This window comes from Dipodomys spectabilis, unplaced genomic scaffold (assembly GCF_019054845.1).
Source record: "Dipodomys spectabilis isolate Male_0828 unplaced genomic scaffold, ASM1905484v1 ptg000092l, whole genome shotgun sequence".
NCBI classification, from domain to species: Eukaryota; Metazoa; Chordata; class Mammalia; order Rodentia; family Heteromyidae; genus Dipodomys; species Dipodomys spectabilis.
This window is the reverse complement of record NW_024870769.1, coordinates 1,964,262-1,990,891: the sequence shown is the minus strand read 5'-3', so window position 1 is coordinate 1,990,891 and position 26,630 is coordinate 1,964,262. Positions and strand designations below refer to the sequence as shown.

The window sequence follows — 26,630 nt, the reverse complement described above, 5'->3', positions numbered from 1 at the left end:
GAACTCAGGGTCTAAATCACTGTTCCTGAGCTTCTTTTGCTCAAGGCTTGCATTCTACCACTTGAGCCACAGCATCCCTTCTAGCTTTTACTGTTTATGTGGTACAGAGGAATTGAACCCATGCATGCTAAGCAAGCACTCTACCACTAAGCCACCTTCCCAGACCTGAAGTATTTTTCTACCAGCAACGTACAAGGCTTTCTAGTGCCATCTGATTAGTACGGCACACGGCACTCAGAGTGAATAGACAGGATCACTTGGGCCAGTTGGTGTCCCTTACCCATTTGCAATAGGAGCTATTGTCATTTTTTTTCAAAACTATTGATCTGTTTTAACCAAATTATGAATTTTCACAAACTAAACCCATTAAATGTGATAATAAGACCCTGTATTGCTAATTCAGCTCAGACATGAATGGGAGAACCTTGACTTTTCTATATTCCCTTCATTAAAAGTTCCAGGTGTTCTGTGATAGTCTTGAGGGGCTAAAACAACTAATGCACATCTGAAGGATGAATCCTTGTGAGAAACGCTCTACCAGTATTGACTTTAAAACCATCTCTTTCCCTTCTTAGCACTTTCACCATTTCTTTTAAAAAGTGTTAATTAGGGGACTAGTGTAGGCTCACCTGGTAGAGTGCCTGACTAACAAGGGTGGGGCACCGAGCTCAAACCCCAGTACCACCAGCCAAAACAACAACAAAAGTATTGCATAGGGCTAGTGAGTCAAATGCAGCTGGGATGGTCACTGCTGCTTCTAGAGGTCTCTGTGGTTTGGGCTGTTTTCCACCTCATTTAGAAAAGCTACTTCTTCATCAGTGACTTTATTCAGAATTAGATTTTTGACCTGCCTGTTGCCTTTCTCTTTTCCTCGGGTGATAAGTAGCCATTTGGAATGCTGACCTTTGCCTGTTTACTGAAGAAATAAGTTACCAAGTTCTGAAAGGGCGATGCAATTCTAGCATTCTCTGTTTGTATGTGAGACAGTCTCACTGTGGAGCCCAGGCTGACTTTACTCTAAGGATCCTCCTGCCTCAGTTCTCCTCAGTGAAGGATTACAGGCTGATGATGATCATGAGCATTCCATGCCCTGGCTAGCTAGTGAGTGATAACAGCCTTATAGTTTTCATTTGCACTTTCCTAATGTCTTTATGGGACAACCATACTTCTAAAAAGAATCTGAAGAGACCAACCAAGCTAAACTGATTTCCTTTTTATAGGTGAGAGCACCTCCACCTGTTTTGGAAGCAGGTGGTTTAAAAAATCCTGACATTGTAGCTTTTATACATGCATCACAGACTAATGTTAATACCTTCTTCTGACTGAGATATATTGAAATGTCCGGTGTGGTACTTGGAGCTTGAGCTTATTAGCTCTGGGAACAGAGGCAGGGGACAGTTTTGGTTTCCATTTGGGTGCTAGCAAAATAAGAAACAACCTGTTTTTCAGTCTGTATGTTTATATTATTTTATTTAAGTTACAGGGTGAGATGAAACAGATTTATAGACCACGGTTAAGACTATGGGCTGTGATAGCATCTGACAGCTGCGATTCAAATCACTTCTCTGCAGACCCAGCTCTAACGCTATGAACCTTCCTGTGCTGGACTGTGTCTGTCTAGACAGGCTGATCATGTTACCTCATGGGATTGTGTAGCTTAAAGTTGATAACTCAAAATGTTACCAGCCATATTAACGACCCAAAGATGGTGCTGTCAGAGAGGAGATGAGTAGGTCCTACCCCTGCAGGCATTTGTTACGGACTTGGAGTCCTATTCTAAACGTAAAAGAGAAACACTTTGGAATCAGAGAGGGCTGTGGCTTGATCGGCGCAGCACTGACTGCCCACTAGAAATATGGAAGCCTCTTATGCTCAGATGCTCTTCCACTGTGACTTCAGCGGCAGCAGAGGGCATGGTGACTCTAGCTTGTCTCCGATCATGTTACTACGTGGAGTGTTAAACTACCATCTCCCTCCCTTTGTTAGAGGATCTAACTTGTGAGAATTGAGGGTTTCCAGAAAGCTGTGAGGCTTCCCTCTGTGTGGCTGGACCTATGCGACCGGTATGAGTGAAGGTTTTATGAGGTCACCACAGGTGAGGGTCTTCTTAGCTTTGTTGTAAGGGTCTGAGTTTTTCTGAATGATTATTATGCTGGGAACAAGGTGATACTTTTTATTTGTGTTTGAATTTGGTGCCAGTATTTGCTATAAATTATTGGGGCCTGCTGGGCGCTGGTGGCTCACGCCTGTAATCCTAGCTACTCAGGAGGCTGAGATCTGAGGATCGCGGTTCAAAGCCAGCCCGGGCAGGAGAGACCGTGAGACTCCTATCTCCAATAAACCACCAGAAAACCGGAAGTGGCGCTGTAGCTCAAGTGGTAGAGCGCTCGCCTTGAGCTGAAGAGCTGAGGGACAGCGCCCAGGCCCAGAGTTCAAGCCCCACGACCGACAAAAAAAAAAAAAAAAAAATGATTGGGGCCTTATAGGATTGTTCTTTGGTCACAGTCTTCTCTCAGATAGAAAAGAACAAAGTTACCAGGATGATTGTATCCATATTTGTCAAGTGCTTCCTGTTTCTATAAAATGTATGTCACCATATTTAAAGGAAGTTCCACCTTCTCTACATTGCTGCTCTACAAAGTGAGTTACCCCGATCTTGTTGAAATGAGGAATAACCAAAACACCTTCTTTGTGGCAACCTTTTCTGGTGGAGTGCATGTGTTAGTGTCTGAAACAGATGTATGAAGTAGTATGTGGTGCCTTTAAGTGCTTAGAAGAAAAATGTGAACATTAAGCTTTTTGATGGGAGGTATAATTAGAGGCAAAGGTTAATGTGCTTCTAGTAGTGTACTCAGAGGAAATTCACTGAGTGAAAGCCTTCATGAAAGGGCAGTCTATGCACAAGTAGGTATCAGCCTTACTCCAAAGAAGAAAAATGCATCCTACAGAGAAACCCTGTTACAGAGTTCACAGTCAATGAAATAAAGGCCTAAAATATACCACATAAGATAAAGCTTCCTTTAGACTTAGAAGGTGCTTAAGTAGGAGCTCACCATAAAAATTGAGCATGTTTCTTTTTTGCAGTAAGGGTATCAGACCTGGGGCCTTGATCTTGTTGGGCAAGTAGTCTACCCACCTGAGCCATGCCCTCATCTCCTCTCCTACCTTTTTAAAACTTGTCTTTGATGTTGGATCTCAGACTGCGCAGGCTGGCCTTGAATTCCCAATCTTCCTGCTTTTGCCTCCTGAGTAGCTAGGATTATAAGCATGTACCACGATGCTGGGTTTAACATGTTTTGTTTTTCTTTTTTTAAAGTTTGTTTTATCCTGGGCCAGAAAATATTTTCAAGGAACTGCTCTAAATTTTGCAATTAAGTTAATGAATGATTAAATTAATAAGTTCCCATGGAAATTTTATAGAAACTTCCACTTTTCCAGAAAGAAATTTGTTAGTTTTCAGAAGCTAACAGCAGCTGACACAAACCTACAGCTCATAATATGATCAATGTACAGTTACAGTTTTAATAGCCTCTTCTTAGACACACGAACTATATTGAAAACAGAGCTTCAAATGTACATTTTCAACCAAATGTAGATTCAGGAATGTTGACTTCACTTTACACTTTTTATTCTACATGTTTGTCTGTGTTAGTCTTCAAGACTCCAAGAAGAATATCAAGTATGCTTTCTTCGTTTTGCAAGTGTGTTCTGTTATACGCAGTAGGGCTATACAAGGAAGTTCTTTGGAAAGAAGACCTTACAGATTGTTTCTTAACTTGGTCCCATCTCGTGACTGTGTGCCCAAAGAGGAAATGAGATGGCATGCTCAGCGTGTGAGAAATGAGTACTCCTTTCTCCCTCAGCCTCCGGAGCCTGTTCGCTGTGTCTCTGAACACTGTGTGAAGCTGCTAATACTTCTTCTTGACTAGCCTTAGGAAATGGGGTTCATGTTGGAGATCAGAAAGCCAGCTGGTGCTTCCTCCCACCGTGCTATAATTCTAGCACATGAGGCTGAGGCAGGAATATCTTGAATTCAGTCAAAGCCAGTCAGGCTTTGGGTGAGACTGTGTCTCTATATAAATCATGGGCTGGGGCTACAGGTCTGTGGTGGAGTGTTGCCTAGCTAGCATGCACGAGGGCCTGGGTTCAATCCTCAGTACTATCTCAAACTAAAACAGAAGGCTAAGGGGTGGACAAAAGAGAAGTCAGCGTCCCAAGTGCTCTTGGTGGTAATGTCTCTCCCTTAGTGATAAGGTACAAAGTTCCTGCTAACTTCTTTCTTTTGATTCTTTTCCATCAACTGTTCTTCATTAAAGTATATTCTTGCCCTGGCTTAATAACTTGGGAAACTCAAAATTTACAATTTTCTCTCCCCCTCCTGCTAGGTGCTGGATAGTTTACTAGTCCAGTATGGAGTGGTGGAGAGCTGTGAGCAAGGTACAAGTCTTCTGAATTGCTTTCAATTTTGTAAGAGGAAGGAAGGAAGCAGAAAGAAGACTAACTTTGATTCTCTTTGTTTTTCTCTTTCTCCAGTGAACACTGATTCCGAAACTGCCGTTGTAAATGTAACGTATTCCAGCAAGGACCAAGCTAGACAGTAAGCAGTTTGAATCGTACCTGTTATTCAGCCGATGAAATACAGTAACTTACATTTTGTGAATTTCTAAAAAACTTCATTTGGTAAAGTTCGATCCTGCAAATATACCTTTTGTCTCACATTTGAATGTCCAGTAAGAATCTGCATCAGTCTCGGTTTATTCCCTCTTTAGCAGCTCCACAATATCATTCGTAGATTGATGTAGTATGAAGCTGAACCACAGCCTACTTGCAGAAAGGCCTGAGCCTGGGTATTGTTTCCAAACCACATAAATTCCTTTTCCTCCCACATGTGACACATTATTGCTATTCTATTTGAAACTGGTAAGTTGATCATGTGTTAAGCCAACAGGAGTTGAGTGTTCTCTTTTCTCCCTGAATTCTCTAATGATTACTACTAACATTCAAAAGCTGTCAGACATTGAGCCAATGTTGCTTTTAGACTTAGACAGCATAATTAATAAAACTTCACAGATTAATTTCCGGTAATTTTGTAGGCTCCAAATGACCAAATGAATTGGAGAGGAAGAGAGAATGGCAGACAGTGTGAGAGAAAGAGAGAGAATGAGGGTCCCACAAACCTGGCCTTTGGTGGCTGTGTTTGGGACATGGGCACAGGAGCATGACAGAGTCCCCAGCAGCACAGCGCCCAGTGAGTGGCAGCTGACTGTGGGAGACCTCAGGCCTTTCTGTGGGAATGGCCAAGGGGCCCCACGCGTCTTCCTGAGCCCTATGGGGAAAGGTAAAATGAACTTCCCTGTCACCAAAGGCAGTATACACACAGAGGGACTGCAAAAGGAAAAAGAGTCCTAGGAAGAAGGTGGCCATTTAGGAGACACATGGAACTTTTATTTTAAAATGAACCATATCTACATGGCTCAAAATTGTGAAAATCGAAAGATGTACATAGTGTGAATCTTCCCAGTGTTGTTCCCCAGTGACCTTGGCTCTGTCAGGTAATCCTGTGGAAGACAAATATGTGCTTCTATTTTTCTTTTATGAAAATGATACTTTGGTAGTGGCTTAGAATATGAATATAGACTATAGATGTGAAGTGACTGTTTTAGTTAATCCCTCATTGGACGTTGAGACTGTCCCAGTCAGAACACGGTCGTGGGGAATTCCTTTTGCAAATGTCACTTTTGGCACCTGTGTGCATGTGACTACAGGATAAATTCCTGAGGTAGAATTACATTTGTGATTACCCTTTGTAGACTTGAAGTCATTTAAATATCTTTAGCACGGCGTGAGGGTCTTGTTCATACACTCCCAATGAGCGCTTTATCAATAGAATGAAAGTCATATGCCTTTCTGTTAACTGTAGCTCACACCTGTAATCCTAACTACTCAGGAAGCTGAAATCTGATGATCATGGTTCAAAGCTGGCCTGGGCAGGAAAGTTCAGAAGACTCTTATTTCCGGTTAACTACCAAAAAGCTGGAAGTGGAGCTGTGGCTCAAGTGGTAGAGCACTAGCCTTGAGCATATAAAAATCTCAGAGTCAGAGCCTAGGCTCTGAGTTCAAGCCCTAGGGTTGACATTAAAAAAAGAAGGGAGTCTGAAAAACTTTAACATTTACAATTTTTAAATTTTCTTTTGGTTGTCCTTTGTTTTAATGAACAAAGGTTACAAACAGAAGGAAGAATATGTGTGAGGTCTTAGACATTATAGAAATTGTGGTGTGTTTAATTCATCATCTCTATCATGTAAGAAGATCATCCCGCTTTAAACCATCAGTAGATTGGGAGGTGAACTGATGCTGGGGGAAAAGCAGAGGCTCCATGGTTCTTACATGTTTTATGCTCACCGAAAGATCTTCTTGGGATTCTTGACAAGTTGAGTCTTTATAAGATGGAAAAAATGGTAGGATCTGAAAGCTTGTACAAGGCTAGCAAGAAGAAGGCAACAAGGCTTACTTGAACTGACGAAGTCATGGGAGACACATGTTGAAGACATACCTACATAGCTTTGGCAAGGCAAACAATAGAGACAAAGTAATTGATAATGTAGCATGTAGCTCCTGGCTCCTCTTAACAACAATCTAAAAAAATTCCAAGGCATTAATGAATATAAGTACTAATCCTTGGGGGGAGGAGAAGAGAGGGGTCTGCCTAGAAAGGATTGATCTTAACATGACAACAGCTGAATGTGGAGAATGGTGGTTGTAAGAGACTGAGCAGAGTCTTAGTGATACCAAGGAGGTAGAGAAGAAGGTGTTAGGAATTGGGTGATTTTGGTAAGTAGGTAACATAGGCAAATAAATTAGGCACTTGAGTTAGGAGAATCATATCCATTTACTCAGTTCTATTTATACTGAGTACTAATTCTTGGCCACAAGCTGACAAAGGCCACATCCTTGTGCGCAATGACGTTCTTCCTGGGGCCAGAGAGCTCTTGGAGAGGGAACACCTGAATTTGGTTCCTGTCTGAGTCAAGTAGCCTTAAAGAATATTGTTCTCCAGCTAACTGCCACAAATTCCAAGATCAAAGAGAATTGGAACTCCATTAGGACATTTAAAGAAGGATAAAAGGTATTTCTAAAGCATAGAAAACTCAGTTTGGAGCCAGGTACTGGTGGCTGTAATTCTAGCTACACAGGAGGCTGAAATCTGACGATAATGGTTCAAAGTCAGCCCAGGCAGGAAAGTATGTGAGACTATCTCCAATTAACCATCAGAAACTGGAAATGGCACTGAGATTCAAGTGATAGAACCCTAGTCTTGAGCAAAAGTGCTCAGGGACAGTGCCAGGGCCCGAGTTCAAGTCCCATAACTGACAAAACAACACAACAACAACAACAACAACAAAACCCACCAAAAACTCAGTTTGTGACAGAATTATCAAATGATCTGTTAAGGTTTTCAATACTTTTAAAAGGGATATGGAGTGTGATTTATCATTCTGAGAAGGAAATTCATTTTGAGTCTCACTGGATAAAGTCTCAGAGAAAATATGGACCCTGGAGTCAGGCATATTGACTTAAAAAACTTGAGATTTCAGGTTTTTTCAGGTACAAAACAAAGATTGAAAAGAAACATCTCCACCTATATGGGTACATATAGAAATCCTGGCACTCCCACCCACTAAGTAGTGACCCAGGAAGGGTGATCCCTCTAGGGCTTGCTCCACAGAGCCCTTCAGGCCTGCATGCCCACGTGCTGCCTGAATCAACACGACGTCATTTCTCTATGCTTTCCTTAGCTGGCTACATCAAGCTCAAATCTTCGTCACAAGGGCTATTTTGTTCTTAGTTGAGTAGCGTCTGCTCCTTGGAAGTCTATGTGACTGGGGTAGATCTGGAAAGGTGTGGGTAGAGCTTGGAGGTTTACAGGATACGTTCCAGTGTCCATTTGTTGGGGGTCGCCCCCCTCTGGAGATACCTTAGATTTTGGTTAAGTTCTTGGTCATGGTTCAGCCTCATCTAATGGGGAAATCATTCCTTAGCCCATGAGACTGTTGAGAGGCACTTAGATGGAGGCATAAATACCTCCAAAACCACTTTATGAGGCTTGGGAATGCAACTGAGTGATACAACGCCCACTTAGCACATGCTAGGCTGAGGGTTTAGCCGTAAGACAGCCTTACACACCTAGAAGGTGGTGGGAGTGTCAAAGTTAGCAGCCAGTGTGCATTTTCTGGTACTGCTCTGTTATCCTACAGTACCTTGCTCTTCAGACAATGAGTGGCCACTGGTGCTGAGGAGCAAGAACCTGAGTGAAGTTGTCTCCTCATAGCTCCGTGGAGGATTCCTCAAACACAGCTGCTTCTAAGACAGAATTTTCCATGGTGATTTCTGCCACCTTGTGGCTAAGAAAAACGAAGGCTTCCTAGCACATGTATTGAAAATACATTTTTCTAACCTTGCTTTGAATCATTAAATTCTTGAATAAAATTAATAGAAACAACAAAAGTTAAAAACTCATTAGGAAGAGATGTTTGTGTTTAGCAGGTGCAGTGGATTGAGAGGCTTAAGCCTCTGCTTACCTACTTCCTCTTCCAGGAATGCTGAGGTAAAGCCCTCAAGGACCGATAATACTCTCTGGAAGATGATCATGCGTGACAAAGAAATAATCCTGTCCAGTGTGTAGATATTTAGTTCTTATGTTGACTTTTGCTTGATGATCCAATTTTCGATGTGGCTTTCTATGGGATTACAGGAATGTCGGTAGTTGGAAGTGATCAGTGCAGATCCGTTTCTGTCAGTGTAAGGCTCTCTGTCAAGCACAAGTCATTAGGGTTAGAAGTGTTTGAAACACTTTGGCTCATGGCTGTGGGGAGGAAATTCCCATTGAGGTTTCAAAATTGATGTAACTAGATTTATTGTGAAAAAGAAATAGGATCCTCCCACTCAGAAGGCTGAGATAACAGTGTTGCAAGTTCCTTGTAGCCTGGGCTACATAGTAAAACACTATCTCAACAACCAAAACACAACAAAAAATGAAACAGATGGCTCAAGAAGAAAGATAAGAGAACATCTTGCCATCCAAAGATAACTACTGCTGCATTTTTTTTTTTTTTTTGCAGGATCCTGAGCACACCTGTTAGATAACCATCCTTGAGTTCTGCTGAACTGAGGGTGTATGTTTTGAATAATTTGAATGTTCGCCTCATATCTTGCCGATACAGTAGGCTATGTGAAGACATTTAAAAAGTTTTCCCATGAACTTAAAAGACCCTCCCGTGTGACAGAACTTACTAAACTCTGAGCACGGGAGGTTTCAGCAGCTTAGTTAGAAGAAAGCCATTGTACTGCAGTTAGCTTCCTTCAGGGCCTTTTCAGTTATTTCCAAACTTGGAGGACTAGACTCTGCTTTGTTAGCTATTTGTCTTACTCCAGAAAGGTTATTTACCCATTTTGTAACATAACTGATTTAACTTGTAGTCAAAATTCTCTTTCTCCTCCTTCCCCCTCTTCTCCTTCCTCTCACTCTCTTCTCCTTCCCCTTCCCTACCTCTCCCTCCCCCTCCTCTCTTTCCTCCTCCTGTCTTCCTCCCTTCTTTCCCCCTCCCTGTTTTGATGCTATTGGGATTTGAACTTGGAACCTTGTGCTGGCTAGACAATATTCTTCCATTAGAGCCACACCTCCCACCCTCTTTTAGAAGCTAGCATTCCTCAGTTTTATAATAAGGTGTGAAATAGAACTGTCCTTGTCTACATATGTAGTTAGTCTCTTCACTGTGCTCAAGACTTTTTTTCCCCCTTTTTTATTGTTATTGTGAAAGTGATATACAGAGGGATTCCGTTAACTGAGTCAGGTAAAGAGTACATTTCTTTTTGGATAATGTCACCCCTTTCCTTGCTCTATCCCAAATTTTCCCTCCCATCCCCACTCACAAGTGGTATAGTTCATTTTCTTTTATATTTTCTTTTTATTGTAAAGGGAATATACAGAGGGGTTTTAGTTATGTAAGTCAGGCAATGAGTACATTTCCTTTTGAACAGTGTCACTTCTTCCCTTCTGATACCCTCCCCCACAAGGTATATAGTGCATTTTCAACATAGTATCACTGCTGCATTTGTTTGCCTTTTGTCCCTCCATTTCTGTGTGGACTCAGACTTTTTGGGGAAAAAATTCTACTTCCAAAAGGTGTTTTGATTTTTTAATTGGTTGAAATTTTACAACTCCAACTTTCTATAATAAACACATATGAATATTAATAGAATTTCTCAGTTGTTCCCTTTAGAAATAAATTATTTTAGGGCTCTAAATCAACATTTCCTTAAGGAAAAAGATCTCGAGAGGCATGGCTCAAGTGGCAGAGAACTGTAGCAAGCACTGCAAAAAAGAAGAGCAGAAAAGCAGAGAACGGTGTGGCAAAATCTGCCATGAGGTCATTGCGGAATAGTATGTGCCTTGTGTAATCAGCCCACTTGGACATAAAATTGTATGGAAACAGCCTCATACTGTATGTGAAGGAAAGCCAAACACAAGGCAATATAACCCCAATTAGACATTTTAATGGTGCTAGTCCTGGGGCTTGAACACAAGGTGTGGGCACTGTACCCGAGCTTTTTGCTCAAGGCTAGGGCTCTACCACTTGACCCACACAAGCATTTATTTATTTATTTAAAGATAAGAGTCTCACAGATTTTCCTGCTTGGACTGGCTTTGAACCATAATCCTCAGATCTCAGACTCCTGAGTAGCTAGGATTATGGCCTGAGCTACCAGTGCCTGGCTCCCAATGAGACTTTGAAAGAAGGTACTGCACATGTCTGTGTGTTTGTAAAATATGGAAAGGACTGGCCCATTGGCAGGGTGTCACAGCGAACAAGGTCTGGCAAGGGCCTCAGAGGGTTGTTGGTGACTGAGCAACATCCCATTCCTTCTGTATTTCTGTGTGGCTGGAGGTCTCTGACAGTAGGTTCTTTCATGTGTTAGGAAAGGAGGGCAGGACAGTGAAATGAGGGACATGAGCAGAATTCTGGACCTGAGGATGCCAATGAGCCTTCAGAGCTGCTTGTCTGAGCCCATTGTGATTCCATGGTTTCATTGTCCTGTAGGAGACTAGGAAAGACCATCTTCTCTTATTTCTCTCCTCACCAATCTCTCGTCCTCTCCCTTTCCCCTTTCCTTTTCCTCTCTCCCATCCTTCCCCTCTCACAACATTCTTTTCCATGGAGAAGTGAACGTAGTTCTTCAAGTAAAGGCACAAACATGAAAAACACAACTGGCACCAGAACACAGAACAGCTGGAGAGCACATTTTATGCCACTTTTTTTTCTTTTCCTATGTGGACTGAACTCGGGCCCTTTGGAACAGAATCTGAGCAAAAACTGGGGGGCCTAGGAAAGATGTAGGACTTTGCTTCTTTTCCATTTTGTTATCATTAGGGAGTTAATAAAAGGGGGGGATGTTTTAAAAGTGATTATGTATATTTTTGAAGTCCTGGTTATATACACTAACCTAACTATTAACTTTTCTCCTTTTAAAATATATGGGTATGGGGCTGGGAATATGGCTTAGTGGTAGAATGCTTGCCTAGCATACATGAAGCCCTGGGTTCTATTCCTTAATATCACATACACAAAAAGCCACAAGTGGCTCAAGTGGTAAAGTGATAGCCTTGATCAAAAGAAGCTCAGGGACAGTCCCCAGGCCCTGAGTTCAAGCCCTAGCACTGGACAAAATAAATAGGTAAAATACATGGGTATGGTAGAATAAAAAATGAATAAACCTAAAAACATACTAAATAAGATACCATACATGAGAGAATGAATACTTAGTAAATACATGCATTATATGTATATATACTTATACAGACTCAATGGAATTTAAAAATAGGCAAAATTTCATGTCAAAAGTCTGGGAGAGAGGCAACTACTACAAGGAGGCCCTTGCTGGGTGCTCTGTGGTGTGGATGTAGTGTGTAGGTCTACCTTGCTAAAATTCAGAGATGTTTGCCTAAGATTTGGGTGCTTTTTCATACAACTGTTAATGAAGTCAAAAGATGGGGGGGAAAAGGGCCAAATAGATGCCTAATGTATTGGATAGATTAAAAACTAGGCCGTGTCCATCCTTCTCTCCTTCTCTTCTCAAGTTTCTTGTTTGTTACCTCCCTGTGTCATTGTGAAAATTCAGATCATAAACTCTGAAGAGAAAGGACTACCATTTTCCAGGGTTAAGCTTGTAATAAAGTATTGAAATTTTACTGAATGATTGACTACCTGAAGTAGTAAGTGATATTAGTCCCCTATACATGGTTTAGAGATATTTGTCCACTAGATATGTAAATGTTTTAAATATTTGTGTAAGGGGGCGAATTAGTATCTTTTCCATCCTGGTTTGGAAACACTGGCTATGACAAGTACTCATTCATTCTTCTCATTTCTAAGCTGATTCGCCTAAGGGCTCAATGGTGAGGCCAACAAGATTTATGTATTTGCTTTTTTTCATTGGTAGGAGTTAGAACCTGTTGCCCCCCCCCCCACCCCCTTTTTTTTACTAGTGTGAATTTCAAAGGAGAAATAAGGGTGGTTATGGGAATGTGTTTGGAGTGCTTGTTGGAGCTAGCAATTCTGAGTGGGGCAGATGGATGCTGCTTTGTGTAAGGATATATCATAATCAGCCCGTTTTCCTTCCCGCCCCCTGTGAACTTTCAGAGCCTTAGACAAACTGAATGGATTCCAGTTAGAGAACTTCACCTTGAAAGTTGCCTACATCCCCGATGAAATGGCTGCCCAGCAGAACGCCTCGCAGCAGCTCCGAGGGCGCCGTGGACTTGGGCAGAGGGGTTCATCCCGACAGGGGTCTCCCGGATCAACATCCAAGCAGAAACCCTGTGACTTGCCTCTGCGCCTGCTTGTTCCTACTCAGTTTGTTGGAGCCATTATAGGAAAAGAAGGAGCCACTATCCGGAACATCACCAAACAGACCCAGTCTAAGTGAGTATTACTGAGTGTGGTGGGTGTTATTAGACAGGGTGTGGTTTGTTGTGAAGAAGGTTAGGAGTCCTCTATTACAGTACTTGGGAAGGTTGAGGGGTAAAATCCAAGCTTGAGATTTGATATCTTAGTGTTCACCTTTGTATAAACCTCAAAGGGAACCTCAAATTTTCACACATGAATGGCAAGCAAATGACACCTGATCACCTGTTGGGAAAGGCCCTGGCAGACAAAAGGGCCGCATCTGAGTTGTCCTCTGCCTCTTCCCTCCTCCCTGCCAGCAGTCAGTGCTTGGCAAATCGCTCTGTGGGACTAGTCTGTTTTCTCTGGGGCATCAGGTTAGTCCTGCTTTACTTCAGTAAAGAATTGCTGGTTCTTGGGGGCTGGGAAGGTGGCTCAGTGGTAGAGCACTTGCATGCTCAAGGCCCTGGGTTGGATTCCTCAGCACCACATAAGAAAAAAGCCGGAAGTGGCGCTGTGGCTCAAGTGGTAGAGTGCTAGCCTTGAGCTGAAGAGCTGAGGGACAGTGCCCAGGCCCAGAGTTCAGGCCCCCCCCAAAAAAAAAAATTGCTGGTTCCTATTCTGTGATGAAGCCCTGTAGAAAAGTGGAATGGATTTTTTTTTTCCCCGTGATGTTTGATAGTTTTGCCAGGTTTAAGCAACTAGATGACCTGTGAAAATGTTGGAGCTAACTTTTCAGGAGTAGACCCAGGAACTGTAGATTTCTAAAGCCGGCCTGGCACACAGAAGGCTCTTCTTGGATTTGCCAAATAAGTGAAATGACCACATGAGAGGTTTGAAACCCTTACATCTACCTTTGATTTATATATTTCTGAGTTTGGAGGCTCCGTTGCATCTATATTATAGATATTTTGCCTTATAAGCCACACTGCTGTTCAGTCTGTGGATATTTTGATCCTAAGAAGCTAGGTGATAGACATTCTATCTCTAGCTCTGAGTGCCGCAAGCATTCATATTGTTTGTTAGTGTACATAAAACATGATTTTGTTAATCTTGGGCCAGCTACAGTCAAACTGTAAATGAGTTTGTCTGGCTTTAATTTGAAAAACTTAACAATTTCTTGCTTCCTGTGATCCACCATTACCTGCAGAAAATTATTACATGGTTTCCCTTCTTTGCCATGTGGCAGATTATAGAGTTGTTCCTTTTCAAGCTCCTCATTTCCTTGCCAGGTACAAGAACTGAGAACTAAATTGTACTGTTTTACTTAAAGCAGGAAGATGGGGGATCGAGATGGGAAGCAGTTTTTGTTGCATCCGATGAGTTGTGTGCAGAGCTCTGCCCAGTAGATTTAATTAACTCTTGCCATTGGAATTAATCATTATTAGGATCTAAGTTTGTGGAATGGTCTCAGGAGGCCACCTTAATTACCAACACAAAACCTTCCTTTCTCTCAAGGGATCAGAGTAGCACAGTGGCAGGTGGAAAGACACTGAAGAAGGAGTGTGTTAACATGTGACCAGGAGAAAAACATGAATTTCAGTGACAGGGTTTTCCAAAATGGGCTAGGAAGATGGTTCCCTGGACTGGAACTGTTATTTATTATTTCTTATTACTTATTTCTTGGAAGCTTGTATTTATCCTTGAAAAGTAAATGACTGAAATCTGCATATACCGTGCCCGTGGATATTCTGTGCAGAACATGGACTACAGCATGGCCCTGTGGCATTCCAGCTCTAGCTTTTTTCTTTTTCTTTTGGTCCGGTCAAGGGGCCTGAATGAACCTGGGTGCTATCCCTCAACTCTTCAGCTCAAGGCTAGCGCTCTATCACTTGAGCCACAGCGCCACTTCCGGCTTTTTTTCTTTTTGTTTATGTGGTGCTGAGGAATCGAACCCAGGGCCTCATGCATGCAAGGCAAGCGCTCTACCACTGAGCCACCTTCCCAGCCCCCAGCTTTAGCTTTTTAAAAAAAATGTTGGTTGTGGGGCTTGAACTCAGAGCCTGGTAGTCCCCAAGCTTGTTTTGCTCAGCACTGCTTGGTGCCACAGTTCCACTACTAGTTTTCTAGTGGTTACTTGGAGATACTAGTCTCATGGACTTTCTTACCCAGGCTGGCTTCTAACCTTGATTGTCAGATCTTAGCCTCCTAAATAGCTAAGATTACAGGCATGAGCCACCAGTGCCTGGCTCTGGTTCTAGTTCTCTTGGTGCACCTTCTAGCTCTTAATTATTTCTGAGTAGCCTGAATCTCAGGCTCTTTGACGTGACATGTTTGTTCTGGAGCATCTGAAAGTTAACTTTAAGCACAAATAGCTAGGGCAGGTTGAAAAAGATGCTCCTGGAATTAAATTTGTCTCTGAGTCATCAGTGTTGACGCTTGTCAAGTTTCTGTCCTTGAGGGAAGTGAGTCACCTACCCCAGAACTCCTGTGGCTTTGCAGTTGGTAGCTGCACACTGTTGTGAATCCACACTTACAGCTCTCATTTTCCTTTCCGCGTTTGCCTATGATCAGAATTGATGTCCACCGTAAAGAGAATGCAGGGGCTGCCGAGAAGTCCATTACTATCCTCTCCACCCCTGAAGGCACCTCTGCGGCTTGTAAGTCTATTCTGGAGATTATGCATAAGGAAGCGCAAGATATAAAATTGTGAGTAAAGAGGGCTTGCCTGTGAAAGAGGTTTCTAGTTGGTCTATTTTAGGTTTCTTTGACACAGTTCTTGGGGATAATTGAAAAAGGGAAATGTTATTCCAATATAATCGAAAAACAAAGGGAAATGTTATTCCAATGTGTGACAATTCAGTGTTAGGCATAAGACGCTTAAAATATTTTACTATTTGATTTTCATGCATGTTTGAATATGGAGCCAGTGGCATAATGGGGAAGAGATGTCCAGCTGTAGGGGAAGGCAGCTGGGGCAGGGGGGCGCAGAGGGCCCACTTAGAACTCAGGAATGTTCTGGAATTTACCTGAGATGGACATACTAGTCCTTAGTGAGAGTGGGACCTCTGGTCTTGTCCTCTGCCCAGACCCCACACAGAGGAACGTTGGAGTTCAAGAAGTTCCCAATTCTGTGCTGAGGTTAACTGGAGATTTATTTGGGGGTTACATATGGGAATGATGTCTCTCTCTTCCATAGGAACTTGGAGTAGAGTTGGTTTCCATGCCACTTTATTGCATAAAAGGGACTGTACTGCAAGTAGGATCCAGAGTAGGCCTCTCACATTAGCCCAGGACCTCATCATCCACTCGTCATTTGTAGAGACCACTGACTAGGTTCTGGTAATAAATTCCGTGTGGGCACTGTATGATAGCAATTCAGTTATTTTTGGTGTGAAGAAAATATGAAAAAAGCCCACTAGCTGATAGCCATAATGACATTTAAAAAAAAAGCGTGCTATGTTTATGGCTTAGAAATTCTCAAAGGTATAGAACTGTAAAGTGACATCTACTTTTTGCTTATACCATGTCCCAATGTGTGACTACTGTTGAGTTTCTTTTGTTTTCTTCTTATGCATATATCTCCAGGTATGTATCATTAAAGTTTATACTATTTTGCATTTATATATTGTGTTCTTATATAAGAAGTTTAGGTGAGTAAGAGAATCTATCACTGAAAGGAGATACTCACTGAATTTGATCAAGGAAAGTGTGTGTGTGTGTGTGTGTGTGTGTGTGTGTGTGTGTGTGTGTGTGTGTGTGTGTGTGTGTGTATTGTTTGATGATAGGAGATGAGAGAGTTTGTCTGCTTGGGCTGGCTTTGAACCACAGTCCTCAGATATCAGCCTCCTGATATCTCCTAAGGTTATAGGCATTCGCCACTGGCAGCTTGGTAGAAAAACTTTTAAAAATGAGCTCATTAAATACTCAGTAAATTAATACTTTCTATCCAAGAGTAGGTTTACTTTCCTCATTTTTTAAACCATTTTCTCTCTACAGCACAGAAGAAATCCCCTTGAAGATTTTAGCACATAATAACTTTGTAGGTCGTCTTATTGGCAAAGAAGGAAGAAACCTTAAAAAAATTGAACAAGACACAGACACTAAAATCACGATATCTCCGTAAGTGCTGCCTTGCCTTTAAATCAGAAATCTATAAACACTGCTTTAAAATTGTATGTCTTCTATTAAACTCTGTACAGCTGTTTCAACAAGCATGGACCATCATACTAGATGTTAATTCCCAAACAGACCACCACTCACTCCAACTCATCCTGAAGCATGGTCTCTCATAGAAGAGATAGGAAGAACTGATTACATTCATATTTCTAGCCCAAGTCTTGATGGTTTTTTTTTTTTTTTTTTTTTTTAACATTCTAAGCATTAGAACAGAGAGCCTCAGGCTTCCTGTTCTTGCTTAATTTTTTCTGCTCACAGCTGATGCTCTACCCACTTGAGCCATGCCTCCATTGCTGTCCTTTGCTGTGTGGTCCTACATTGCTCAGCTTCAGACACTAATGCTCAGGATCTTAGATTGCTTTGAGAGTCCTGTTGGTAGGAGCCTCAGCAGCTTATCACATGGGCCTCTTCAAAGAGCTACCTGTCCCAGCAGGAATGACTTAAGAGAGGTAGAAGCTGGCATGGTTTTTATGACAAAGCCTCAGGAGTTACGTGTGTGTGTGTGTGTGTGTGTGTGTGTGTGTGTGTGTGTGTAGTACTACTGATCGAATCCAGAGCCTCGTACACACTAGACAAAACACTAACCATTTAAGTCATACCCCAACCTTCCCTCCCCCCACCCCCAGCCTTACCAAGCTCTTCATCCCTTGGTAACTTTATTTGATGCTTTGAACTCAAGATCATCCTGCCTCTTGGGTTGTTGGTATTAAAGGTATATGTCATCAGGCATGACTAGAAGTTCCACTCTTATTTTCCTAGTATTTATACAAATCCCTACTGCAGGGACTACAAATAACTTGGAAATGGGTGTCATCTTGGAGGTGGCCAATAAACCACCAATGCTGTGTGTATGTATATATGTGCATAAAAATATTACTTTTTTCTTTTGTCTTGGTGATGGTGAGGAAGTGTTGGCATTCTTAGTTTCCCTCAGAAAAAAGGTAGAAAGACATGGATGAACTGAAAAAGAGTAATTAAAATTGCAAAACAAAATGCTTGGCAGGGCTTTGTCTAACAACTAGACTTCATACTGTTAATTATATTGTACATTTTAACCCATTTGAGAAAGTTAAGGATTAGTATGTCATTCATTTGACTCAGGGTTAGTCTACATTTTCCTAGTGTGAATTCTAGTAATGTGAAGGAGTTACCACTATGCCCTATCTTTTCAGTCTGTATATTTATAGACTGTTGTCCACTGTAGTGTCTCTATTGCTTTGCCTCTCAAGGCTGTTGGCCAGTTTAGGCCTTAAGTTTCCTCAGATAAAAGTTTTAGTAGATGTTGAAGCTTCAGCACATCTATGTTAAGCAGGAAATTTTTGAACGTTGTTATTGAATGTTTTTGGAGTCTGGTCATCAGTTAACCATTTAAAAATTTTACTTGAGGCAGACTGAGTTATTTCCTCCAGCCTACTTTAACTTCTGAAAATGTCGGCAAAAAAATAATGCTTAGATGCATGGATTTTGGTTTGCGTTTTGGGATTATTTCCATGCATTTTCTTTGTTTAGTGACCCAGGAAATGCAACTGCACAAAAGGCCAATTAAGCCTAGAATTGGTCAGTACAGATTTGGAACATACTAAAAGGTGTTATGCCCTTACAATGGTACATCCCTTCCCATCGTTCCTGTGGAATTCACTGAAATTGTGAAAACAGTTTGATTTTAAGTGCCCAAGAAGTAAGCCATGTTTAAACTGGGCCTTAAACTATGTAACTTGATCATGTTTGAGAGGGGAAGAGGGGAGAAGAAAGGCTTTCTCCCCCACAACTTTACAGTTCTTGGATTCCTATCTTTTGGAGCTTATTTCCCATCATGTTGGACCACCCACTTGTACATAATGCCAGGCTCTATAATTTTCCATCTGTGGATTATTAACCCATCTTCCTCCTGTAATTTCTATCCTTTATATTTCCCCTCTCTTTTCAATCTACAGATTGCAGGAATTGACGCTGTATAACCCAGAGCGTACCATCACAGTGAAAGGCAGTGTTGAAACCTGTGCCAAGGCTGAGGAAGAGATCATGAAGAAAATCAGGGAGTCTTATGAAAATGATATTGCTTCTATGAACGTTAGTTTTAATGTGAAGTTTTTGTTTCCTGAAGTGAAAAGATTTCCTAAATTGTATTATTTCTTTCAGTGGTAGCATCATAAACAGATTTTTAGCAACGTATGAAGTATGCTTAGGTATTAGGAAAGACAGAATTATTAGGCTTAGCTATCTCTTGATTTTTAGTAAATTATTTAGCTTTTGAGCCTTGGCTTCTTTAAATGTGAGGATGTTTGTATCTGCCAATTAAAGATGAATACTTTCTGTATTATGTTCATCTAAAGGACACTCTAGAAAGAATGGGCTTTACAGGCATGTGAACTGGACTTGAATTCCACTCCAATCAGTGATGAGCTGCAGCCCTCTTCCCTTTACTCATTCTCTAAGCCTTTGCTTCACCATAAAATGGAGTTGTGATCTTGCATGTTTATTAGAGTTGCAACATATAGTTCATATAAAAGTATTTTTTTTTAAATAACTGGTTTTTCTGGGTCCCAGTGTCTCACACCTGTAATCCAAGCTACTCAGGAGGGTGAGATATGAGTGTTGTGGTTCAAAGCCAGCCTGGGCAGACAAACCTGAGACTCTTATGTCCAATTAATCCACCTCTTCCTGTTTCCAACCCCCCAGAAAAAGCCACAAGTAAACCTGTGGCTCAAGTAGCAGAGCACTAGCCTTTAAGGAGAAAACAAGCTAAAGAAGCCAGGCACCAGTGGCTCATAACTGTAATCCTAGCTACTCAGGAGGGTCAAAGTTCAAAGTTAGACTGTGCAGGAAAATTTATAAGACGAATCCAATTAACCACCAAAAAATGGGAAGTAGAGCTGTAGCTCAAGTGGTAGAGCACTAGCCTAGAGCACAAAAGCTCAAGGACAGCATCCAGGCAGAATTCAAGACCTAGTACTGGCACCAAAAAGGGACAACCAGATTTTAAGATATAGAGCACCTGCTGTGAAGCATAATAAGTCCCCGAGTTCAAACCACAGTACTGCCAAAATATAGAAGTGCAGGTTTAAGAGCCAGCCATACCAGCTACTTGGGAGACTGAGTCAGGTAGATTCTGAGTTCAAGGCAAATACGATAAATTTACCAATGTCCTGTGTTAAAGATAACAACAACATAATAATAACCAAGGCCCTATGTTAATAATAACAATAACAACATTTAGGGTCTAGAAGTGCAGCTCAGCGGTAGAATGCTTACCTCATGCACAATGCTATGCACTATATAAACAAATTACAGCAAAGGTTTATAATTTACTTAGTACCTCATATAAAACTTAGAGATGTGAGAATGTTAAATGATAAAGAATTTTGTGCAGCATATCTTGTCAAAGTCAATTCATGACATTTTTTAATTTGTCAAATGGTGCTGAAAACAGGTATTTTGGAAATTCTTGTTTCAAAAAAACCAGCCCATCTTAAGTTTTAAAGTAAACGAATTGACATTTTCCCATGGGGCCTGATGTATGAAACAGTAAACCGGAAGTAAGTGACATTGTTAACCCTGATGGGAAGAGCCAGATGCTCATCATCTTCTTGTTCTGCTTGTCCGTATGTTTTAGAATTGTCGGGATCCAGCCCCAAAATACCCAGCTTTCAGTTCTACTCTCCACCTTTTTCAACTCTTACTAAATGAAACAAAATTCCCTTAATGGCTCTGATGTCTATTCCAAAGATAAATTTTTTTGCAGTAGTTACATGAAATGGGATGTAATTTCCAGACTTTGTTTTAGGCTAGTCAGTTCAAGGAGTAAAAAAAGATCTTTGTACACTAGTTCTGTGTACCTGTTATTCAAATGCAAGATTTTCAGTCTGAATTTACAGGGTTCCCATAGCCAACAGTACTATTCTTTCTATCTGAGCACGGTGGGCTGCTGGTGTGAGAAATGGGGTGCTACTCTTTTTCCCCAAGGCACCTCAGTGCAGCTGTGGATTGGAGTGAGGGCGAGGGCAAACCACCCCACAAATTAAAAATGCCATGATTTGTAAACAGCTGTAAACTAAGTACTATTCCATGGAACATCTGCTTAGTTCTACATTGTAGTTCTTTTTCTTGGTTAGCCATGAGAGTGTAATCGGAATGCTGTCACTTAGAAATGCTCACTTTGAGGTTTTGAATCGTCAGATTAAAGGATGTTTTTACCATTGCAGCTTCAAGCACATTTAATTCCTGGATTGAACCTGAATGCCTTGGGTCTGTTCCCACCCACTTCAGGGATGCCACCCCCCACCTCAGGGCCCCCTTCAGCTATGACTCCTCCCTACCCACAGTTTGAGGTAAGGTCACTGGCCTCTGCTTGCTATATGGTTGAGTGGGATCCAATCAGGCAGACACTGCCTTATGGCCCTCCAGTAGTGTGATGTTTGGTGCTACCAGGGAAATATCTTGATGAGGGACCATGTGTTCATATGGTCTCTCATTTGTTTGAAGCCAGTGTTCTCTAGGTCTTGTCAATAGGACGTTTTAATTTGATCCAGTGAAAGTGATTTGATCTCAGTGAAAGTAATAAGCATGAGTTGTTTTGAAGCTTTTGGATGATAAGGTTGTCAACAAGTATTGAAATGTTTGTGACTTTATGGAAGAGGAAAGGGGTTTTTTGGTTGTTGTTGTTGGCTGCTATTGGTTTAGTTGTTTTGCAGTATTAAGAATTAAAAAAAATAAAAGTGGAAGTTAATTTCTTTTAATTGTTACAGTACAAGGGTTTTTAAAAAGGCTCCTTGCTATGTGTAGTGGCGAACACCTGCAATCTCAGCACTCAAACTGAAGCAGGAGGATCACAAATTCTAGGCCAGCAAGTTACATAGTGAAACCCTGTCTCACAAACAACAAAAATGGTTTCCTTCCTCTTTGTCACCTGGAAGTTTACTGCTTCAAGAAGTCAAGAAAAGCTGGGCACTGGTGGCTCATACCTATAATTCTAGCTACTCAGGAGACTGATATCTGAGGATTGCAGTTTGAAGCTAGCACGGGCAGGAAAGTCTGAGACTTTTATCTCCACTAAACTACTCAAAAAAATCTGAAAGTGGCACTGTGGCTCAAGTGGTAGAGCACTAGCCTTCAGCACAAAGAGGCTCATGGACAGTGCCTAGGCCCTGAATTCAAGTTCCAGGACCAGCAAAAAAAAAAAAAAAAAAAAGACAAAAAGTTTTGTTTTGATTATACAGTTTCTAGCCTATGACGTGAGATAGTTTTGTGCACAATACTCTGTGTGTGTGTGTGTGTACTGTCTCTGTGTGTGTGCCTATACACACGCAAATATAGACAACTTTTAATTCTGTAAGGAAGTGGACTATGTGAGAAATCTTATTTTTGTATCTGTTCTTAAAAATGACATTTTCCCTGGAAATAGACCAGGTACAGTGTGAAAATAATGGCACCACAGCAGACATCTAACACTGGTAATCATTATGAAAATAACTCAAAAATTAAGTTGCATTATCAGTGATAATTGGTGATAGACATTCAAGTGAAATCGAAAACAATCAGTATCTTCCATCCTAAACCAATTCAGGGAAATATCCAAATGGAATAGATTGAGGATTCCATTTTGTCACTGCTCGAATAAATACGAGTGAAATGCCATTGCAATTCTGCATGGACTACCAATTATGAGATTGTCTGTGTCTTATCTCAGCAGGAATGAGGATTCTCTTTTCAGTCCTTGAGCTTGGTAGGCTGGTAGGTGGTGGGACCTTCTACCCTCCGGCAGTGTTTCTTCCTTTGTCTGCATCCTCCCCTGACTCACTAGTCTTATACTGTATGTTTCTGGAAAATGTAGCAAATCTGAGGATGGCCATCAAAACCATTGTTATAAATTGGGCACAGTGGCGCACATCTATAAACCTAGCTATTCCGGAGGCTGAGATGGGAGGACTACTTGCACCCACAAATTTGAAACTAGCCGAGGCTAGTAACAGAACATCTTTTTCTCCAAAAATATATTTTTTAAAAAAGCAAAATTTCAACTAATATCAAGTATGAATGGATTCATGACACATTTTTTGAGGCTTCCCAATACAGGTAAAGGCAGTCTGAAGTAGCTGCCATGTTTATACCCTTATACTAAAGGAGTCTGGAGGAAGGAGCTCTGATACCAGAACCCAGGTCTAGCCTTGCTCAGTCATGAGTTTGTGTCACTGAAGTTCAGATTCCAGTTTGTGCTGGGTCTGTTCTCTCACCAGCACAGGGAAAACTTAAACTGGATGGCCAACATCTGAAGACTTGGGTCAAACATTTCTGTTGACAACAGAGCTTAGTAATATGAAAATTGGAAGGGGTAAATTAGGAACTTGAGATATACCAACTCTAACATGCCCAGTAGTTTATAACAACTAGATACATTTGTCATAGGATTGATGTGCGTTGTTAGAGCAGATATATCCATGAAACATTTTTTTTTTGTCTGTCATGGGGCTTGAACTCTGGGCCTGGGTGCTGTTCCTGATCTACTCAGCTCAAGGCAAGTGCTCTACCACTTGAGCCACAGTGCCCCTTTGGCTTTCTTGTGTTTAGTTGGAGATAAGAGTCTCACAGACTTTCCTGCCCAGACTGGCTTTGAACTGCAATCCTCAGATCTCAGCCTCCTGCGTAGCTAGGATTACAGGCGTGAGCCACTGGTGCCCAGCTCATGACACTTCTTTTAAATGGCCTTTATTAAAAGTTACAATGTGTTTATCATATAAAGTAATTGCTCTAGATAAAATCAAATGAATGAGCATTTCTGCTAACTGCCCAAAGCTAGCTACTCTGGACAGATCACTTAACTGCTGTGCTGCTCACACTTCTTTGTGTATTGAAGTGTCCCTTTAATCATTTCTCTTCCTTTCTACCCCTTCTCACTCCTACTGATGACCAGCTCCAGTCAGCAAAGCCTCTCCCATTACAGGTGTATCCTTGTAGAACATTCTGGAACATCTGTCTTTTATAATTACATATGTTTTCAATTATGAAAGATGATCATTAACAGGAATATTGTCGTCTTTTGAACTTTTTCCCTCAAGAATGTTCACCTGTATAACCACAGTGTCATTACTGTCAGGAAATTCAACACAATATCAGCTTCCCATGTTGTCTACCTTTAAGTGCTATCATTCCCAAAATGCCCTGTATAGTTGTATACTTCCAATAAGCCCATCAAGGACCATATACTTACTGAGTTAGACTCCTTTTTAAAAATCTATAACAGTACTCTAGCCCCATTCTCCCACCCTCCTCTTTTTTTTTTTTTGTCAGTTATAGGGCTTGAACTCTGGGTCTGAGCGCTGTCAGCTCTTCAGCTCAAGGCTAGTGCTCTACCACTAAAGTCATACCACCACTTTGGTTTTCTGGTGGTTTACTGGAGATAAGAGTTTCACGGCTTTTCCTGCCTGGGCTGACTTTGAACCATGATCCTCAGATCTCAGCCTCCTGAGTAGCTAGGATTGCAGGTATGAGCCACCAGCCTCTGGACTTCCCTTCCTTTATAATGACATTTTTTTTATTTAAATAAATTTTTTTATTGTAAAGATACTGTACAGAGGGGTTACAGTTACATGAGCAAGGTAATGAATGAGTCCATTTCCTATCAAGCATGCACATGCACACACACATACATACATACCACATTTTCTTGATGCATTCATCTACTAGGAGGCATCTGGGTTGGTTCCATATCTTAGCTATGGTGAATAATGCTGCAATAAACGTAGTAGCTTTAGTATGGCATTGTTTGTGATTGTTTGGGTAAATGCCTAGAAGTGAGATTGCTGGGTCATAGGGAAGCTCTATGTGGAGTCTTTTGAGGAACCTCCATACTGCTTCCCAAAGTGGTTGAACAAGTTTACACTCCCACCAACAATACAGTAGGGATTTTCACAATTAAAAAAAAAAAGAAATTGTCATTTCATTAAAGATCATTTACAATTGCTACTAAAACAAAACAAAAAACAATACAGTAGGGCTCCCTTTTGAATGGCATTACATTTTTTGAAACTTCCATGCCAGTGGGTTATAGGACGCACCTTACCTTTGGATTGCCTGCCTACAGAGGATTAAGGTTCATCATCCCACGCTTTCTCACTGTGTCACTTCAGGAAGGAAAGGATGTCAGTTTGTCTCATATGATGAAGGTGATAAGAAATTTTCTGTTTGTTAAGAGTAATGAGCACTTTGAAAAGATGTATCCTAATAGTCAGTCACCTGAGTCTCATACCTATTGCTGACATGCTCAAATCAATCCCATACTAGTTTTCTTTCATTCTTTTCATTCATTGGCAGTCTTACAGCATGCTCTGCACAGCATACACAGTACATGCTCTGTACAGCATATACAGTCCCGGGCCTAAAGAGGAGATGGTTTCATCTGTAGGTACATTAGATTTGCCCTAGGCTGTCTAAATTAGGATTCCCCAGGGGAAAAGGCCAGGCACAAGCATCCCTTTAGAAAGTGTCCGAAGTGACTGCAAGTGTGTAGCCTAGAACTGGGTGAACTTGTGTCCAGCTTGCCCTGGATGAAAATCTCAGTGGGAGTGAGCAGTGGCCCAGCTTTGAAAGGCCATCAGGTCACTGCAGCTCATTTCACTGTCAAGACCTGATGTTCTAGAGTCAATGTTTACTTGTCTGGAGAAGGGACTTAAGTACTGGAATATTTTCTGCCAGCACTCATACATGTTAGAAAAGATTTGGAGTACATATAAACACCCACCATGTCTGTTTGTCCCTCTTTTTTTTTGTTGGTCGTGGGACCTGAACTCTGGGCCTGGGCACTGTCCCTCAGCTCTTCAGCTCAAGGTTAATGCTCTACCACTTGGGCCCCAGCACCACTTCCAGCTTTTTCTGCTTATGTGGTGCTGAGGAATCGAACCCAGGACCTCATCCATGGGAGGCAAGCGCTCTACCACTGAGCCACCTTCCTAGCCCTGTATGTCCCTCTTTTACCTTGTTCTGTGTTTGTTTTTTGTTTTGGTTGGTCGTGGGGCTTGAACTCTGGGCCTGGATTCTGTCCCTCAGCTCTTCAGCTCAAGGCGAGCACTCTACCACTTGAGCCACAGCACCACTTTCGGTGGTAAGAGTCTCCTGGACTTTCCTGCCTGGGCCGGCTTTGAACCTTCTGAGTAGCTAGGATTACAGGCGTGAGCCACTGGCGTCTGGCTTGTTCTGTGTTTTATTTTGAAAATAGTTTAAAAAACAAAAACAAAACACCCTCAGCCAGGCAGTAGTGGCCTACACCTGTAATCCTAGCTAGTCAGGAGGCTGAGATCTGAGGATCACAGTTCAAAGCCAGCTCAGCCAGAAAAATTTGTGATATTCTCATCTCTAACCACCAAAAAATGAGACATGGAGGTGTGGCTCAAGTAGTAGGTGGAGTACCACCAGCCTTGGGTGAAAAAGCCAAGTGAACAATAAGACCTTGAGTCCAGTTCCCAGTATTATCACAAAAAAAGAGGAAAATTCAAAACAAAATACAATACCTCTTTTATCTCTGGACCACTTGTCATTCCAACTAATAGGTGTACATCAAGCCCTAAACCTCTGGGCTTC

General features: G+C 41.6%; 1 protein-coding gene across 2 annotated transcripts in view; it reads left to right on the top strand.

Moving 5' to 3' along the window:
• Positions 1–26,630, top strand: part of Igf2bp3 (insulin like growth factor 2 mRNA binding protein 3) — a 112,832-nt gene that overhangs the window by 68,882 nt on the left and 17,320 nt on the right. For both annotated transcript variants that reach the window (XM_042685055.1, XM_042685054.1), the window contains exons 3-9: positions 4,386–4,437; positions 4,534–4,597; positions 12,699–12,980; positions 15,456–15,590; positions 16,881–17,003; positions 18,995–19,130; positions 21,263–21,388. In XM_042685055.1, coding sequence (XP_042540989.1) covers positions 12,769–12,980; positions 15,456–15,590; positions 16,881–17,003; positions 18,995–19,130; positions 21,263–21,388 — 732 coding nt within the window. In that variant the 5' untranslated portion in view covers positions 4,386–4,437; positions 4,534–4,597; positions 12,699–12,768. The remainder of the gene's footprint in view (positions 1–4,385; positions 4,438–4,533; positions 4,598–12,698; positions 12,981–15,455; positions 15,591–16,880; positions 17,004–18,994; positions 19,131–21,262; positions 21,389–26,630) is intronic.